This window comes from Lytechinus pictus, chromosome 7 (genome assembly GCF_037042905.1).
Source record: "Lytechinus pictus isolate F3 Inbred chromosome 7, Lp3.0, whole genome shotgun sequence".
In the NCBI taxonomy this organism is placed as follows: Eukaryota; Metazoa; Echinodermata; class Echinoidea; order Temnopleuroida; family Toxopneustidae; genus Lytechinus; species Lytechinus pictus.
In genome coordinates this window covers 23,189,311-23,208,202 of record NC_087251.1, presented here as the reverse complement: position 1 = coordinate 23,208,202, position 18,892 = coordinate 23,189,311, and the positions used below count along the sequence as shown (strand labels likewise).

The 18,892-nt window shown below is 35.3% G+C and overlaps 1 protein-coding gene across 1 annotated transcript in view; it reads right to left on the bottom strand.

Moving 5' to 3' along the window:
• Nucleotides 1-18,892, bottom strand: part of LOC129265374 (sodium/potassium/calcium exchanger 3-like) — a 40,643-nt gene that overhangs the window by 5,837 nt on the left and 15,914 nt on the right. Inside the window, exons 3-15 of the mRNA XM_054903374.2 lie at nt 16,840-16,914; nt 15,795-15,879; nt 12,233-12,336; nt 9,974-10,074; nt 8,662-8,715; nt 7,971-8,074; nt 5,908-6,001; nt 4,792-4,888; nt 4,322-4,446; nt 3,239-3,327; nt 2,368-2,649; nt 1,287-1,399; nt 247-312 (exon numbers count right to left, since the gene is read on the bottom strand). Of these exons, the coding sequence (XP_054759349.2) occupies nt 247-312; nt 1,287-1,399; nt 2,368-2,649; nt 3,239-3,327; nt 4,322-4,446; nt 4,792-4,888; nt 5,908-6,001; nt 7,971-8,074; nt 8,662-8,715; nt 9,974-10,074; nt 12,233-12,336; nt 15,795-15,879; nt 16,840-16,914 (1,389 nt within the window). The remainder of the gene's footprint in view (nt 1-246; nt 313-1,286; nt 1,400-2,367; nt 2,650-3,238; nt 3,328-4,321; nt 4,447-4,791; nt 4,889-5,907; nt 6,002-7,970; nt 8,075-8,661; nt 8,716-9,973; nt 10,075-12,232; nt 12,337-15,794; nt 15,880-16,839; nt 16,915-18,892) is intronic.

Here is an 18,892-nt window from a genome sequence, read left to right as displayed (position 1 = left end):
AAAGAACGTGATAATTATTCAAATGAAATGAATCAAAGTATAGAAAAGACATCAGCTTAAATGAATAAATCAAATGACAAGAGGGGAACTGTAACCACCATTAGAAGTGTTAGCATCTGATATTTTCCCTCCTATGTCATGTACAGTTTACAAATTTTGGGTTGTGTACTGACTTACAGTTTGTATGACAAGGAACTTCTATAGAATGGATTAAGAACAGAACGAAGAAACAATATTTATTCTTACCGTTGCAGTTACAGATGCAAATAAGAGAAGAACCGAATATAGAAGACCCTTGCTGTTAATCTTGATCTATTTTCCAAAAAGAAAATACCAGCAAATTTAGTCAAAATATAACAATGGAGCGAATATGGAAAGAGTAACAAACGCCTACACAGTAAAAATGACTTTGTAATTAAACATTGAAAACACATGACGCTACGACTGGCAATGGAAACTTTCTAGATATTTTCTCAAAGAGAAAATGGAAAAAGCATATCCAATGATATATGATTTTTCTCTTTTGATAACATAGCCCACACACTGGAAAAATCATTATGCACAAGTAAATAATCATTAGGCTTATATAAACCCCTTTCTGCAAAGAAATTTTGGTAATTTTGCTAAGAAAATTGCACACATTCATCATTAGATTTTATGGTTTCATTGCAATCACCAACTCAAAATAAAAAAAAGGGCGAACAACCATTATCGATTTTCTGCTTCATGATGATTTCAACATGCATAAAATGCATGCATATCTATATGGTGTGAGCGTATGTGTGAGTGTGCGTGTCGTAGGGTCGATTCTGGTTTTAAAAGTTACTTATGACAAAAAAGAAGAAGAAGAAAACAAAGAAAATAATCGCATTTACTATAAACTCATTATTCAGGAGCTGGGAAGGGATTGCCTTAAAAAGTTATTACAATCATGCTCTTTTTTTCTTTATCATTACTAGTTTTTATTTCATATCATTATCATTAAAATTATTATCATTATTCTCATTAATATTACTATCATTCAAGTGAAAACCTGATATTTAATGTGGTAATTCCATTTGGCACCTCATATATGGAGTTATACTTCTATGATTCATGAATTCATAATTCATTAGAAGATGGTGATACTGCTTTTTGGAAGTAATATTGGTTTCTTTAGCATCTCATATTAAATTCACACACTAACCATGTAACATTAAAAAAAACTTGTATAAATACTGACTTCTTGAGCAATGACAGACAATTAAATAAAATTCAGTATTAAAAAAATAATATAAACTACTTACTCTGGTGCCATAACTGACGAATGTTGTCTTAATAAACCAGGGAAGGGCAAGACCAATAAGAATATCAAAAACATTACTACCGATGCTGTTAGATACTGCCATATCACCCAAACCTGAACGTAAAACAAACATGTGAAAATTATTTTTAGGTTTTATTCTGAATTGATATTTGAGTTGAAGCATATTTCTTCATATTTAATAATAATAATGAATATTTAGAGGCGCTAAAACAAAAAGTACCAACGAATAGGACATTACTTTTCGTATCGTCGAAAATGAAAATGAAAATCTAGTATATATAATAACGATATCAATACATGACCACATGAAGCAATCTAAAAATGGCATGAAGATTTACATGATAGCGTTGATTATTTTATTCAATGGAGGTATATTAAAGAGCAGATGTAATTATCGAGAACGAAATCTTTAGTTTTTGGTATCCTTTCTTCATTTTTTGTAAACTCGCTGTATCATACAGTTGCACCATAGAAAGAAAAGACATATAGTTTCGCGATAATATTTCATTTAAAAATTAATATTTAGTATTAAGCTTTGATAAAACATCGACAATTCTCAGCTTTCTGGGGGAAATGCTGTATTGCGGAAGAGGTGAAAAGTTCATAACGAGATTAATGATCTAAAATTCAACAGGCAACGATTTTAAAATATCGTAACAAATGATAAAACTATCGGATTTTGAGATTTAATATAAAGTTTTATTGGAAAGAATGAAAATGGTGCCAAAATGGGGGCGTATAGGGGTATGGCGGTGTTGTTTCGTTTGTACTTTCGTAATCATTAATATCAGATGAAGTCAAGATATATAGGATTCCAACATAACTTAAAGGTGCAATTTCGAATCGAGAGATGATGGCTCAAAAAATAGAGAGATAGACATTCCCTTCACTCTAATCACTCTAATAGTTGATGAATATTGTCTGCTGCAGATGAAGTGGTTTGCGATTCGACAATACTTGTTGATAAGAAGGGAATCAATACTTGTCTATCTAATTGGAATAACCATTCAATAGCATATGCATAAGAAAATAATTTAAGCATGTCTTTTTTAGCTTCATACCTTCTCTGGCAACCAGTAAGCTGGCGATGGCATCGGGAACACTAGTGCCAGCCGCTAAGAAGGTAATACCCATTATAGTGTCAGGAATGTGAAGTGTGTGTCCAATATAAGCCACCATCCAAACCATAACATAGGAAAAGATTGCGATCCAACCGACAGAAGCGAAGAATGTAGCCATGTACCAACGGTCAAAACGTTTTCTCCTACAATCCGGTATAGTGAAGAACAGTAGAATACAGATAGGTAGTGTGACGAACCATTTGATTATGTTCATTAAACCATCTGTAACGGGAAAGAAATTGGTGCGACAAAACGAAAGATGAAAAGGTATTTTTGATGTATAGAGTATAATTTCCATTAACTTCAATCGGTCAATCTTATTGGTTTATCCATCGAGGTACGGCCACCGTTGGCAACACTAGATTATCAGGGTATCATGCATATTTTTTTTGAAAATCTACATAGCTTGCGACTTCTTTTTACCCCATATTGTTAGGTCTGAAAACGAGTGGCCCAAGGAAAAAAGTTGCAATTTGATGGAGGTATTTTTAGGAGGTTGAAGCCTCCTTAATTGAAATGCTTTTCATTAGCCAAATCTTGTAAACATTCCACTTTTAATATAAAAAAATACCCCATCAAATTGCACATTACGAGACATCTTACATGAATCGTGATGTTTTAAAGTGATTGGAATTCTCTTGTACTTAGTGAGCGCAACATGCTTTTAAAAGGAATAATGTGTAACTCACAGGATAGTATATGTTAGTTACATTATAGCGACCTTAAGTTTGGTCATATGACGTCATGTTTGACCAATCATTGTACAGGATTAACAAATAAACAACAAGAAAAGAAAAATGAAATAACCCACCTGGTACACAGAAAGGAGAATCTATTTCTGGAAAGCTTCTTTCACTGATTACATCTTCTGTTCCATCTTTATCGATTGACAAATCAACACTGTGATAATCAGTAAAACAAAAAAATTAAACAACTCTTAGGTCTACTCATTAGTTCTAGTAAATAAAAAAGAATTTCGAAATGTAAGGTTTACGGCAGTCAAACAATTATTTTAGTCACGAGATATCTATTGAGACTCCAGGAAACCTGTTACCAAAGATAACACCTTCATACTGAAACTAAGAATATGGATATCAACGGACACAAAGAAACGGGCATAACACCAGTAATCGAAGCTCGTAATGTGGCTGTTCTGGATTAACGATTGCAAATGCTGGCATCTGTAATAATTGAATTAATCTTTGAAATGTTTTTCATTATCAATATTTTTTTCAAATCAAATGTAATATATTAATGTCGGTATAACTTTTGAGTAGTATCTCATGTTAATACTCTTACAAGAGGAATTGTTAGCGAGAGTACAAAAATCGCCCACAGTCAAGATCAGCAAGAAGAGGTCAAAATCCTTTTGAAACTAAAAATTGCAGTTCGCTTCAGTGCATTATTAGCATGAGAATGCACAATGGGATATTTGCGTTCTCGGCATATGGTTTCATGTTCATCCAGACATATACACATTCCACGCACAAAAAAATATGGTATGAAATGAACCAAGAAAGCAGGGCCCTGGGAACAATTTTTTTTTACAGGGGGTGCTGATGTAAATTTGATAGGCAACAAAATAAGGAAAAAAGAGTTTCGCTACAAAATAAAGTCATTTTGATTCCGGAAATTTGACAAGCAAAAAAAAGAGTTTCACTAAAAAATGAAGGTCATTTTGATTATATTTCTCCATTTTGCCACATCTACCAGAATTCTAGGGGTGCTGCCCAAGGAGAATAACACCCCAGCACCCCCGCTTCCCAGGACCATCCAAGAAAGATTTTTCCAAACCATCATATTGCTTTCAGTGTATGCTTGATTTTTCAACCAGCTTCAATGAGTGATTTTTTTCTTTAACCACTGAATGATCGATCAGGATAGGAATGCTTACCTCTCATCTTTGCAGATGGAGTCACTCCGAGGTACATTTCCATTCTTCTCTGTCTCTGGTAGACTTGGACGGTGGGTGTATGTTGTTGGAAACTTCCCGCCACTTTCAGCCTCCATTTGTTTTTGCTGTCGTGGAAGGAAGAATGATGGTTCTTATGATTCGAACATATAGGCCTACTATGTGAGCGACAAAATTCATGTAAATTGGAGTGACTATTCTTTGCACGCTCGTATGCATATAAGTGGCATGTGTACTAATAATATTTGAGTCCATACAAAATGTTTAGATGCTGGTAAACCCAAGCAAACTGGAACGATTCATCCGAATATGCATATGTCAAATTGTTGGGCTAACTTTATGCCTCTTTGAGTTGCATGCTGCACTTTACTTTTTTCCTTACGTGATCTCTAATCCATATATTTAACGAAAATTATCCAACCAGTTGATTTGAATGATTTCAGAGTTCATACCTCAGTAATGATGAGCCAACACGCCGTCCTCAATCGCGTGCGAGCAGGAAATTGTTTGGTCAACATCAACCTCAAACCAGCATCAGAAAATGTTAACCTGTAACAAAAACAATAACCATGATTTGATCTCAGCAGTGAAATAAATCGTTCTCTTACACAGAGTTCTTGGGATTGAATGGACAAAAAGAACTAGACATGAACTCGACACACTGTACATAATACCCAGGTGAGGACACCTGTACCGACATCTATTCCATTCCAATAAACGATGCCTCTTGTGACATTTAACATGAATCTAACATAGATAATCTTGATCTATAGCATACTGTCTACTTTACCGATCGAAAGCCTTAATAAACCTTCGGGTAAACACATACACACACACACATAACCACACACAAGGTTCTAAATGGTAAATTAAACGACAGAGTATTGAACTACTTTTGAGCTCAAAGTTGCAGAAAGGGTCAACATCAAATGCAGCTCTAAATTAAAAAGTACATTGGTCTTTAACTAATGAAATAATCAAGATTTGTCCACAGACAACTGTCTCCGATGACTTATCTCCAGATTGGTTGATTGTTGCGAGAGACTCTATTTCATAAACATTTTTTTACAATAACAAATGCACGATTTCAGAAGCTGAACTGTTATTCCAAATTTGTTTTTATAACAAGTTTTGTGAAACAAGCCCTGGCCTCGGACTACGTACTATAAGAACTGTCAGAGAATAATTAAGGTTAATTGTTGGTGCTTACAACATTTATGAAATGGTCCCCTGTTCTAAACACACGCTTGACTCGTTTTATGAGTTTGCATTTTAGACGTAGATATTTCTGCAAAATGACCTACGTCAAACGAAGAATTGTCTCTGAAACCTATTCTTTAATCCCTACTGGCTGACTTAGGGTAGGCATGGACCTACTACTCTGACCTACCCCATGGACCTACTACTCTGTCAGAGTAGTAGGTCCATGCCGTAGGTAATGCTACGTACCACCCTCGAAATATCGCGGGATATGTCTGCATATGATAATGACGGTGCAGATACGATGAACTCACTCACATACAACCTAATTTGCATTATCTTTTGACATAAGGTTGGGGAAAATATACCTTTTGGGTGAATTACTGTATTCTTCATCAACGTCTTCAACGTCTTTCTTTTCTCCATTCGTCGTGATATCTTCTGTGGCATTGAGCGGCGTAACTGTGATGTGAAACAAAGGAAATTCGGATATATATCAAAATACAACATGATAATAATGATAATAAAGATGATGTGGTGGAGACGATGATTATGACGGTGGTTGTGGTGGTGGTAATGATGACAACTACAGTGATGATATTATTCAGTATAATCCAACGATGGCTTATTCCAAATGTACATCGAATCTATTTAAAATTTTACGATAAACTGGTAAACAAGGTACAAATAGTAATACCGGGGTATCAGAAAAGGTAATCCGATTTTCGAGGGGTAAATATTCATAGATTATTGGATATTACAATTAGAATTTATCAGATATTGTAATCGATATCCAACCTACTTCTCTTACACCACTTGTGGTCAACTGATCTTTGTTGAAGTCATCAGGTACGAATTTCATTTTCCCCAACTAAGTTTTGGCAATTTAGGTCCAGATGTAGATGTATCCCTTAATGATATCCTCAGAAAAGTGATTACTAAGAAATCATATAAGGTCCCTATGTAGAGCATTATATGCACATTATGTTAATGACGGCAAGGCAGGTTAAAAAACCTATTTCCATTTCATCAAAACTTGGGAATCCGAGATCTGCACCTCTTGTCTTTCAAATGAATTCATTCGTCCATGTGTGGTGTCATTGGTATAAGATATCTATAAAAAGATGAGGGGTTGTTCTTTTGCATTCTGGTAAATCGAGTAATATTCCTTTTTTTCATATTAGTCCTCTAAATTATGATTACTTTTTTTAGGATATGTATTATAGTTTTAGAATAAGATGACTCTCTTAGATAATTATGCAACAGGGCAATTCCATTAATTGATCAACCTTGTTGTACCTCATTTTTCTCAAGCCTTACTTCACTTCATAAACTGACCAAGTCATGGTCCTTTGAGAACATTACAGACTCCCAAAAGAACAAGAAATCAGAGGCAAAAACAATTTCATGAAGGTCCCACATATAGGGGGTCGAATGTACATATTTTATAGAATTGCCCAACAGTTATAAATGAGTCACAACATAGATGTATCTACAATTTATGATATGTCTGAAACGGACCCACAAAATCGTTGCTGAAATCCTCATTATATTTTGCAAGGAATTTGAAATAAGCCTATAATATTCTCTTGTAGAATAGATCACTTTCATCCTCTTATTTTCCTAACTAGCCGTCAAGCCCACTCTCTTTCATCAAATACACCTCGACAAATCTCTTGTTTAACGCCATCTATTGTCGGTACTTATCATAGACGGAGTACAACTTGTGATGAACATACATTTAAAAAAAATCTGATTATTTATGAAATAATAAACTTACTTTTTCCCCTTCAGTTATAAGGAATATCAGTTACAAAAGAAAAATAAAGTCAGAAGAACGATATCATAAGAATAAGATAATAATTGAAACTTAACTCCATGATCTAATTGGTCAAGAGTAAGAAAAATGAAATGGATAAATTTTATTTTGCCACTGTATGAAAGGCATGTTGAGGGATTCGTCTAGGAAATTGATGCCTTTTCTTCGAATGAGCGCTTCTCCCCCACTGCCCTACTTTGCATGCCTTCATTCTACAGCAAACAATCTGCTTATGACGTCATCGCGATCAAATATCTATCTGGACAGGGTCTACAGAGCTGCAAAAACAAACACCATTACTCCTGATATATCCCAAGCGGGGGTGGGTAAAGTGCCCCTTAATTCTCCTCTAATTATTTCTTTTTCCCTCCATGAAGTCACAATATGCGCCTCTTGACGTGATTGACCAGCGCGATACCCTTTATTTTTTATACAAACCTAAATTTTGTGCGTTAAGCGCTGTACGGTGCATTCCGATTCCTCTATATAGGATTCTATTCAGTTTCAAGATAGAACTAACAAAAACTTAATCTTTGTATGCATTTAAAAAAGAAGGTATTGTAAAAGCATATTCTAAAACATATTTTCTTTTAATTGCTTTATGCATTATACCTTGCTCGAGTTGAATTGCTGATTTGCCATTATTGCACGTTTCTCTCTTCTTTCTTCTCCTTTCGCTTAACCTCTGAGCATGTTTAAACAGGCGAGGATTGCACCTAGGAGGTAAAAACAAAAGAATATATATGTATATATATATATATGTTTAACATGCGTGAATTTTTGTGTTTTAAGGAATCAGGAAGAATCTGTAGTTGATTATAGTAACGGACAGTCTGTCAACTGTAAGAAATCATATTAGTAATCATACCAGCTCTTTTTACCAAGATATTCAAAATGGACACGAGTTCACATGTTCACATCTTCACATCAAATCACACCACGTTTTGGATGATAGAATTAAAATAAAAGGTTTTCTTTCGACATCGTATGAGTTTTCCGTGATTCTTTTCTCCATTATAGTTCTTGTCTCAGTTTCATATTAGTATTTTTCAATTATTCTATTGAACATTGGTAATTTCTATTTGTATTTGATAAATTTTAATCAGTTATTAATTTCAGGGGACTCATATAAACACGCGATGCTTTCCAGTGAGTTCCCTTTTTTAATTTCTGTTATTCATATTCTGATTTGTTCCTACTTACTTTGTAAATTTGTTTGAAATGAAGAAGAATAAATTCAATCAATCAATCAATATTGCTGCATTACTAAATTGATAGAAATTATGTAGCCGCTTTTACTCACCACATAATGATTACGTAGCAAAGATACATAATAAGCATGATTAATGATTCATACCTGGATAGAAATGAATATGGAAGAAAGAAAGATATAATTATCAGGCACTGTATATACAATCGATCATCATGAATATAACAATATAACTCTATAATGATAATGTATATACAATCATATATATATACAATCATATATGTATATACAATCATAAACGTACAAAACAAAATGTAATTGTTGAAAATGGAAATAAACGAAATGAAAATAAAAATGACATAAAAAGGGCAGTTATGATGATTTTAGAGCCTCATGTGATTAAAAAAAGATGAGAAGTCAAATATTAAATTCCAAGAAAATAATAATCAAATAAATAGTATGGTTGTGTAATCATGTTGTATAAAATATGGAACTAAATAAATATGCATAAAAAAATGGTGTGTGTGGGGGGAGGAGTGTGTGACCAAAAGACGTGAGTGTGGGAGAGGAAGATGAACTGATTTATATGATTGTAGGGAGACAGAATTAAAAGATAAGATAAAGAGAGATAAGACAGGTGGGTTTCGGTGGGTGCAGCGGCGTGTGTGTGCAGATGTGTGTGTGTAAGTGCAATTAATAAATGCAATATAAGAGAAGTGAGAGTGAGAGCAAAAAGAGGGATTGGAGACAAGTTGGTAAAATAGGCGACAACTTGGAAACAAATTTGGAGCAAGAGTGGGAGACTGATGTGCAATTTTTTTGCTAGGGTGTATATCAAAGTGTGTAGTACAAGACGGTAAATTGCCAATTCGTCTACTGCAAACTCGTCCACTCACCACATGGTCTAACTTCATTTAGTCTGATGCAATTCCGTCCATCAAACTTTCGTCTAACAACCATTTGGTCCAATAAACATTTGGTCCAATAACCATTTGGTTCAATCACCACTTCGTCCAATCACCAGTTCGCCTATGACCATTTCGTCTCATGGTCAGTTGGTCTTATATCAATTTTTTCCCCATTCATTTCACCTGATTAACACTTTTTTTCCAATTAGACCGGATGGTATATGGACTAAATGGTTATTGGACCAACTCGTTATTAGACGAAATGGTAAGTGGACGAAATGGCAATTAGACCATATGGATAGTGGAAGAACTGATGGTAGACTAAATGAAAGTAGACGAGTTGACAATTGGACGAATTGGCATTAGACCAATTAAAAAAAAGTAAAGACAAGGGAGGGGGAACGTAGACGTGGATATGGCTATTTTAAATCATTTTACTTACAATGTTTACTTCTTAGAGTTAGAAAGGGCCTATATTGAATAATCATAGAACTTACCAACTGATCCAGCCATCCCTAATGACCAAGACAAGAGTGACTACTGACAATGAGTACACCAATGTGTCTCTGAAGAGAGGCCACCATGACAAATGGACAACCTGGCGAGAAAAAAAAATCAAGCATGTCAAGAATGCTCAACTATGTGAACCTAGGGCCACTTTGGATAAAATCTTCATAAGCTTGCGCCAAGGAAGGCAGCTAATAAGTACTTTCCGCGCCAAAGGTTTGGAAGAAACCACATCATAACGGTACAAGAGCTTTACTGTTTTATTAGTTTCAGGTGGTGCCTGTATAGCCTTTTCTTAATCGGTTACAACATCCATTGAACAATACACAAAATAGCCTCCATACACTCACAACATGTGTTTCCTGTATGATTCTTTGTTAGATATAGTGTAATACCTTCTTGTCAAATTTTCCAAATATTTGCACGTATCAATATTTCGTTGAAAATAACAATTCCCGAAAAATGTCTATCATCCTTACAAGAGCTAAGTCACAAACATTGATTGAATTACTCTTTCTCATTCCCACAAACGTTGATCAACATAATCCCCCAATATCTCCCAACAACATCTAGTTGTATACAGTATGATCACTTTATAGTTGATTGGAATGAACTATATCCTATTAAATAAAGGATTTTAAGAAACATGGAAAATAAGAAAAGTTTTGTGAATACATATTCTATAATGCCAACTATTTCTGAAGAGGAGATTAGAAATTAAATTAAGCATACGGAAAAAATCACATATTTAGTGGACAGTGAAATCATTATCCTGAATAAAACTATGATTTTGATAAGACACTTTCGGTTCGGAAAATCTCAGTGAACAAAAATGGGTTTACGTGAATAATATTGTATTGATCGAATTAAATGCGGTGGCAAAACAGGAAATGGTATTGATTACGCGTTATATTACGCATGAACGTAACCCTTAAAAGGGATTTCAAAATTTTCGAACAACTACCTCGAAACGCTGAACATAAATTGATTATAGATATAGATTTAGTTTAATTACGTTTATGTCTTCCTTCCCACCTACCTTCCTTCTTACGAATTAAGTTATATAATTTTCCGGGGGGGGGGTACTTTCAAGCAAAGTAATCTCGGTTTTTCGGTTTTGCCGCAATGGGACTATGTTAATTCGTATAAAAATTTCCTACTACCTCATTTATCTGGTTTGCATTCAATTGATTTAATTGAATAAGTCTTAGGTTTTATAATGTGACATGAACTCATTTGAAATGCAGAGCGGACATTTTTGTTGATAAGCTAACTATGATTTATAGATAAATCAATTCGAATCTATTCATTTTCTCAAAGTGTGGATTTCATGTTAATTATCAGCATTATTAACATAAAACAAGTAAGAATTTATCCAATTACAAATTCCACCGAATTTAAAATGATTACAAGCTCAAATAAATGTAAGAGATGGAGCAAATTAACTTTTAAACTTGACAGCATCCATGAGGGCTAAATGTCTATTCGGATGCAAGGTATAAGATATGAATAAGTTATTTTTCACACTATTGATAAAAATGTGTTGACTGGGAAAAGGCAATGGACAATGGTCACTCCCCTCCGACCACAATAGAGTCACTTTTGTCATTAAAATAAAGTGCCAGTCTCCTCTCTGTCAACTTCAAAGTCAGCCATTATCATGTTACATTCATTAATTTTTATGCTTTATCTGAAATTGCATTAGCTTTTAAAATGTATATACTTTTCAATGCATTTTACTATGTAATTTATTGTGACAACACAAACTTGTTAACATGAATTTTCCAGCTCCGGCTTTTTTTTTTGTTTTTCATGTGCGATTGTTATTAACATGTTTGATCATCAATAAAGCCCATTTTTTAATTGAATTGATTATTCTCACATATCTATTTCTTCATCGCTTCCAATTTACCTTGCCTTGTCATAAAAAAGAAACAAATATTATAAAATACATCTTTCCAACGGCAAATGCAATCCTGGACCTTCATCTTCTGTGATTTTGAAGACAGAAATTAAGGTCCCTACAATGTCGAACATTAGCGGCATTTCCACCTAAGAAAACGCGACGCCACGTTGAATGGTAATTGCGCTTACGTTTAGCTACTAGGAATTATCACGACGCCACACGCCCAGCTCAGACGTCGTCAAACTCTATTAGGCTACTGTGCCAGCATAAAAAAATATATAATGGAGTACATAAAATAATGAGTTCATGATATTGGGTAGAAATTAAAAGCAAAATTAATCACCTGACCAGCAAACAGCCCACAGATACCAATGATAATAAGAATGTTGAAAACAGCCGATCCTACGATAGTTCCAACGCCCACGTCTCCTTTGGCAATAAAGACACCTAGACAAACAAATCAAAATTAAATTTAAGAATACATGAATTTGAATAAACGGAGAATCCCAAAATTTCGAAGTTGTTTTGCTTCATTTTCACAAATCAGTCAAATGTTAAACACAAGTTGTATGGAAATGAGAGACCAGAAGTTCATACACACAATAAAAATTGTATGTTATCAATGGAATAAATGAAAGATATTAGCACATCCGTATGTGTTCAATATTTTCATTTGGCTTAAGCAGGAAATTAACACATAATCCGCGCATATCCATTCCAGTACCTCAACCTCTAGGAAACGATGCCATAAAATACACTCACACCCCCAAAACACACATACATGCACCCTCCTCTACAGACACACACACACTATCACTTAAAACACCTATTTTAAGCTAAATTTAATCAAATCATCCCGTATTTGTATATTTTGAATGATAACATAAAATACACTCACATCCCGAAATACACACGCGCACACCCTCGTCCACTGATACACACACTATTGCTAGAAACACCCAATTTAAGATACGGTAAATTTCCCATATTCGTAGAGTTTGAGTGATAACAAAAATAGAGAAGTGGTTTCATTATCGACCCATATTCTATGGAACGCGGTGGTATGTTTGGCTTGTTTGCAATTAATTATCAAGCATTATCCTGTACCCTCGGTATTCTTTCCTCATGAAGATGCAACTCTTCAATCTTCTCGCCACTTTACACCCCGGAAGACTCGCCTCGATATCATCTGGGACTCCTCATGAGATTAACATTACTGGTATCATCAATCAAATAACTTATGCTTAATGGTCTCTCTCTATCCCTCCCTCCCCCATGTCCCTCGTTTCTACCTCTCTCTTTAACTTCACACTCTCTATCTCCCTCTCTCTTAAAAAACATTATATAGAGGAATAAGACAATAATTAAAGTGCTTAAGATCCAATGTTTTGTGGTTACTTATTTGATTGGAGCTAATACATGAATAACTTCAACGTCCATGATGTCTGTACACTATCTAAGACATCATAATCTAAACATGAGGATAGAGTTTGACTCTTGATACACATTCATTAATCTGGTTATTCTCAGAAAAGATTATAAGCATTGTCATCATTAATTTGGGGTTTATCATTTAGGAATGGTCAATGGAAGGTACGCAAAAATTCGTCAATAATGTCACTCTTATTTTCCTATTTCCCTGTACATAATACATTTTGGATAAAGCATGCGCATCCTCTACCCACGATTATGTGGTATCTCAGACAGACGGCATTGGGTTCTTATTGCAGAGTCATATTGCAGAGCAAACGACAATCTACTTTTCCCCCTATCGAACACATAATACAGAATGGAACATTTTTGGTCTACTAATGTCTTGCCATTACTTTTGGGGTGATTAGAGCACCAAAAGTTTGTTTTACCCTCCGCAGACTTATTCAGATTCCTATGTAATCAATTGTGCAGTGTATATTTGTTGAATATTTTAGAAACACTTCGGAAACATTGATTCATAATAAGCTCATCCTTTTTGTCGGTTTTAAGGTGTTTTGACACCCACAACATGACGGAGCAACCCTTAGCCAAAATAACATTCATAATACAGCCCGAGGACAGGTACCAATATACAATGAGCCTGGCCACTAACGGAGCAATCCAAGAACGCGAGAGCAATTTTGCCATGAGCATTATTATCTCATTCCCGTCTAAACAAGCTGAAATTTGCTCTCCCACGAGATGGATTTCTAAGGATGCCATCCTCTTATGTCGCGTGCGCCACTTCATCGTAATCCACTTAATGTTTTCACTACATCCCTCCCAACACGACTAAAATGCCAAATTGGACATTGGGCTTGACGAAATGTAGGAGTAATGTAGTCCTGCGCAGATAGATCATTGCAAACACTCAGTTTCTTCATCATGCCACATCTCTCTCATGTTTATTTTTATTTTGCCTTTGTTCCGGAAGTTGGAAGAACTATCTCACAAGCTCCTCAAGAGTTCAATTGTACTGATTGATGAAAGGTTGATAAAGTTATATGGAAAGCAAAATATCACTTCCTTAGCTTTTTTCATGAAACAATATTTAAAAATTGTTCAAATAGAGAAAGTAATACAAATGTTAACAAGGCAAAAGCGATTTTGTGTCTCGCCCACTTATGAAAATAACCAGAAACAGAATTGTATCGAAACTTCATTGTGAAATGACTGGGATGGAATAACACTTGTCATAAGAGTCTTGCACGTAAACTTTAATGTTGACCTCAAAATGAACTTTGACCATACCATGTGACCTCCCAACACAATAGCATGCAGGTCCCCTAAGTACATCTACCATCCAAGTTTGGTTGAAAAGTGATTTACGGTTGCAGAGTTATGTGTCATAAGAGAGTCTTACACGGAAACGTTAACGTTGACCTGAAAATGACCTTTAACCTTACCATGTGACTTCCGATTGCAGCATAACATGCAGGTCTCCTAAGTACATCTACCATCCAAGTTTGGTTGAAAAGTGACTTACGGTTGTGGAGTTAGGTGTCATAAGAGAGTCTTGCATGTAAATTTTAAAGTTGACCTGAAAATGACCTTTGACCTTACCATGTGACCTCCGACTTTAGCACAACATGCAGGTCTCCCAAGTCCATCTCTCATCCAAGTTTGGTTGAAAAGCGACTTACGGTTGTGGAGTTATGTGTCATAAGGTTTGTGACGGACGGACGACAGACGACGGACGGACGACAATTGGATCCCTAAGTCTCGCCTTCACCTCTGATGGGCGAGACAAAATTGCAAGCCAGTATTATATTAACCAAATTCTTGCATCAAAGCAATTAACTTTGAAAAAAATACTTGTACACCTTGAAACATGGAAACAGGTAAAATTAACATAAAATAAGCGGGAAAACTAATGAAAAAAAAACCTTTTTCTTAAAGAGGGGATACTGCTTTACTATGTCTGCAAATGGTGATGCAACTTGCATTTGGATTCAATCACTGACTCCTGAGGGACACCAAATTGTGATGTAAACATGGTAAATGATTCAGGTACATGATCGTCAATCGCAACTAGGGATGGTCATATAGAGAAACAATATGACAACCTCCTTCGCATACATTGAGGTTTTAAAGGTAATAACTTGTCATCATTGGTATCGGACGCAACAGTGCTATTACTTTAGCATAGAACATGTCAGTTGCGAACGATATACCTTGGATATTGTCACGAGGAACTTACCATCACCATCAAAATTGTGTAAAGCAAAACACAAATACGCCTTCACCACGATTGAAGCCAACAACGTAACTTGTGATGGCACCACAGAATGAACATAATCTTTCACAATTTCAATCTATGATTTACTACATCCCACTCTATCTACCCCCCCCCCCTCTTTCTCTTTAACAAGGCAACAAATTGAATTTGATCATGTGTGTATGAATGGAGATAAGAAGCATTAGTTGGCTACCTATTACTGAAGTGAAGAGTTCTGGTGCAGAACTTCCGGCAGCCATGAAGGTTGCCCCGGCAACGTCCTCCGTTAAGTTGAGTCTCTGAATAAAGATGATGGGAAAATGTGATGTGAGGAAGAAAATCGTGTGGGAGATGATTACAATGAAAAGATAAAGACGAGATAGAATGTTACCCAACTCGCAATGAATGCCAATCCCGTCACGACAAAGTACGTTTACAGTATATACATACATACATACATTGAGAAAAACAACGCCAAATACCAAGTCATCGTACGCCATGTTTTAAACTATTGTTATTGTATCTTTTGGGGGATCTGATAATAGATATGCACCTTTTTAAAGACGGGTCCTATTGCAAGTTATAAAGATTACTTATAATTCTTACTCTAAAATTTACATGAAAAGAAAAGTATGATCTAGATAAACTCTATCACAAATACATACGTAATCCAATATTTCCATAAGATTCAAATCCTAACCCTTAGCTGCTCAAGGGATGAAAACCACATGACCTTAAATTCATATTTTTTTTAGGGGGAATGAAGTACTTTGCTGGGTATTTCTCATATCTCATTAATTCTTGCTGCTTATTTGGAATAAAGAACTAACGTTTTCTTACACTATTGATCTTGTTTTGATTATGCACATCAATAGAATGGAAGAAGAGCCATCGACTTCGACAAAAATAAAGTTCCATATTTCTGGAACGTGTACCGTTAAATTGAATGATAAAATTACGTAAGGGACGTGGATTATCATGGATCAGAATTTTAACGAAACAATTTCCGTTTCCTCTTTGAAACCAATCTGCTCAGATATAAGGTTTGTTCGTCTCCAAACAAAAGTGGAATTTGCACTTTACCAACATGGCATTGTTATGATGTACTGTATTTACGTTTTTGTCATCATAATGTGTAATTATTGAAAAATATTGGAAAGAAAGGTACTTGCATGAGTTACACTAAAGCAGCATGTGGCCTTTGTGACTTTGTTTAAATCTTGCTTGTTAACATTGCTGTTGGCTTATTTGAATCTTACCTCACATATTTTTTCCAGCGAAGACACAAAAAAGTCATCACAGACAATGGCCAGTGCAATAAACATGTATACGGCCTGTAAGACAAAAAACAAACAAACATAACGGGTGTTTATTTTAGGTAATAAATGTATTTTCAGACTATTGTCCAAAAAAATCTTTACAAAAACTGGGTCATGCTACTAGTCATACATTATGATTGTATCAGGCACGCTTACTGTGTATAGATTATCAATGTGAGACATAGTAGGCCTTTCGACGATTTCAAACAATTCCACTTCCCCTAGATGGTAGGAGATATGGAGTTAATCCACACGGAAAGACGGGAAGGAAATATTCGGACAATTTTACGCAGTATTATGAGGTGCATCAACATGTAAAAGGTTCAAACGGATGACTCAAGGTAATTGTAATTTGTTGTATAATAATGCTGGATCACTGATGATCATGTTAGGAACTTTCGGATTAGATGATAGTAGAAACAGAAATTTAGTCATTGTGGAAAGTTTTGTAACCACATGGTAATAATCTTCAAGTAATTAATGTTGATAAAAGTTCGAATATTGCACAATGTAGCAAGGGACTCAACTTTGTACTTTTCTAAAATTAGTATTCTACACGTCTGAAGCAATGATCTATTCTTGTTGGCAGATGCATTTCAATTCTAGTGAGATAGTAATTGATCATTCTGCAGGGATGAATTCTCAAGAAAAACTTAATTAAAACCACTATGACAATTAAAATCATGTGACCTTTTAATGGAGACAGTTAAAAAGCTGTTTCTGAAGTTTGGAATCAATTGATGCTATAGTAACCAAACCGATACCTTCAAAGGTATCGTATCTTGCAACAGAATTAAAAAGTACAGATGAACCATTTTATTAATGCACGTCACACAAAGCCTACGGCGGGAGAACATGGGCCAACACACTAAGGTCCACTTCTTGAATGCTAACAGCGCCGTTGTCTCGAGTCCAAGAAGCATGCATTGGTACGTGTAAACACACAAAAATGTTCACTTAATGAGAGAAAGGGTGCCAACGGATCAGGAATGCGGATCATTAGCGGCTGATCATGTTTGCTGTGTCAATCGCAGGGTTTGCACAACCCGTACCGACTCAGAGTGAACGTGGCAGCTGTGAAACGTAGTTGAGGCTATTTTGGGTGCCAATATCTGTCTTGCACATGATTTGTAATAGGCATCAACCACAGTGCGGTACTTCGCTAATGAGCACCTACATCAAAGACTCCCAGGGTTAGAATCTCGACCAGCCACTTCATGTTCTTCATCCCGCGAAAAGGTGAAAGGGGCTTCTCACAAAACTCATCCTAAAAAAACAAAGCATCTGAATTGTCTTCTGCGAAAATATTCGTAAATTGAGCTCAATTGCAGCATTCTCATATACAAGCTGCATCGCCCCGATTATTGCATAAGGTGAAATGTATTATGTTAAGACATGAACTAATAAAAAAGGCATTGTTGGTTATTCGTATCATTTTTCAAATAAACATTCAGCTTTGTCAATTTATTTAATGTAAGCGTGCAACTTTGAAGATCAGGGGTAGATATGAAACTATTGTGCAGACGTATGATGTAGACATCATGTTCTGGTGTCTGTCGCACAAATTCAAATGTAATGCTTATCATACAGACTTCTGATTGGCTGAACATCAAGCTCGATTGGTGTGTGTAACGATGGCTCCTGATATACTCTAAAAATAAAGGCGAAGAGAGTGGAAAATGGCAGAGTGACATCGTTTTCCACTCTTATTAAAAACGCCGTCACTCGTCAGCTCTTTTAAAGGGTGATTTACCCATTTCAAATCGTTTATGTTTAGAGTGTACGATATCACAATCAAACATATGAAACCAACTCCAAGGATCCGTTGAGGAAAGAGTGGCAATCAAACTAATCTACAAAAACATGACATGATTCTCATAATCAGAATTTGAAGCGCAGTTGGGACTTGATTTGTTGTTGTTGTAAATTTATCAAATGCAACTCTCTGCAATCGATCTCACACCATACAAAATGATTTGGTCTATTTGAATAT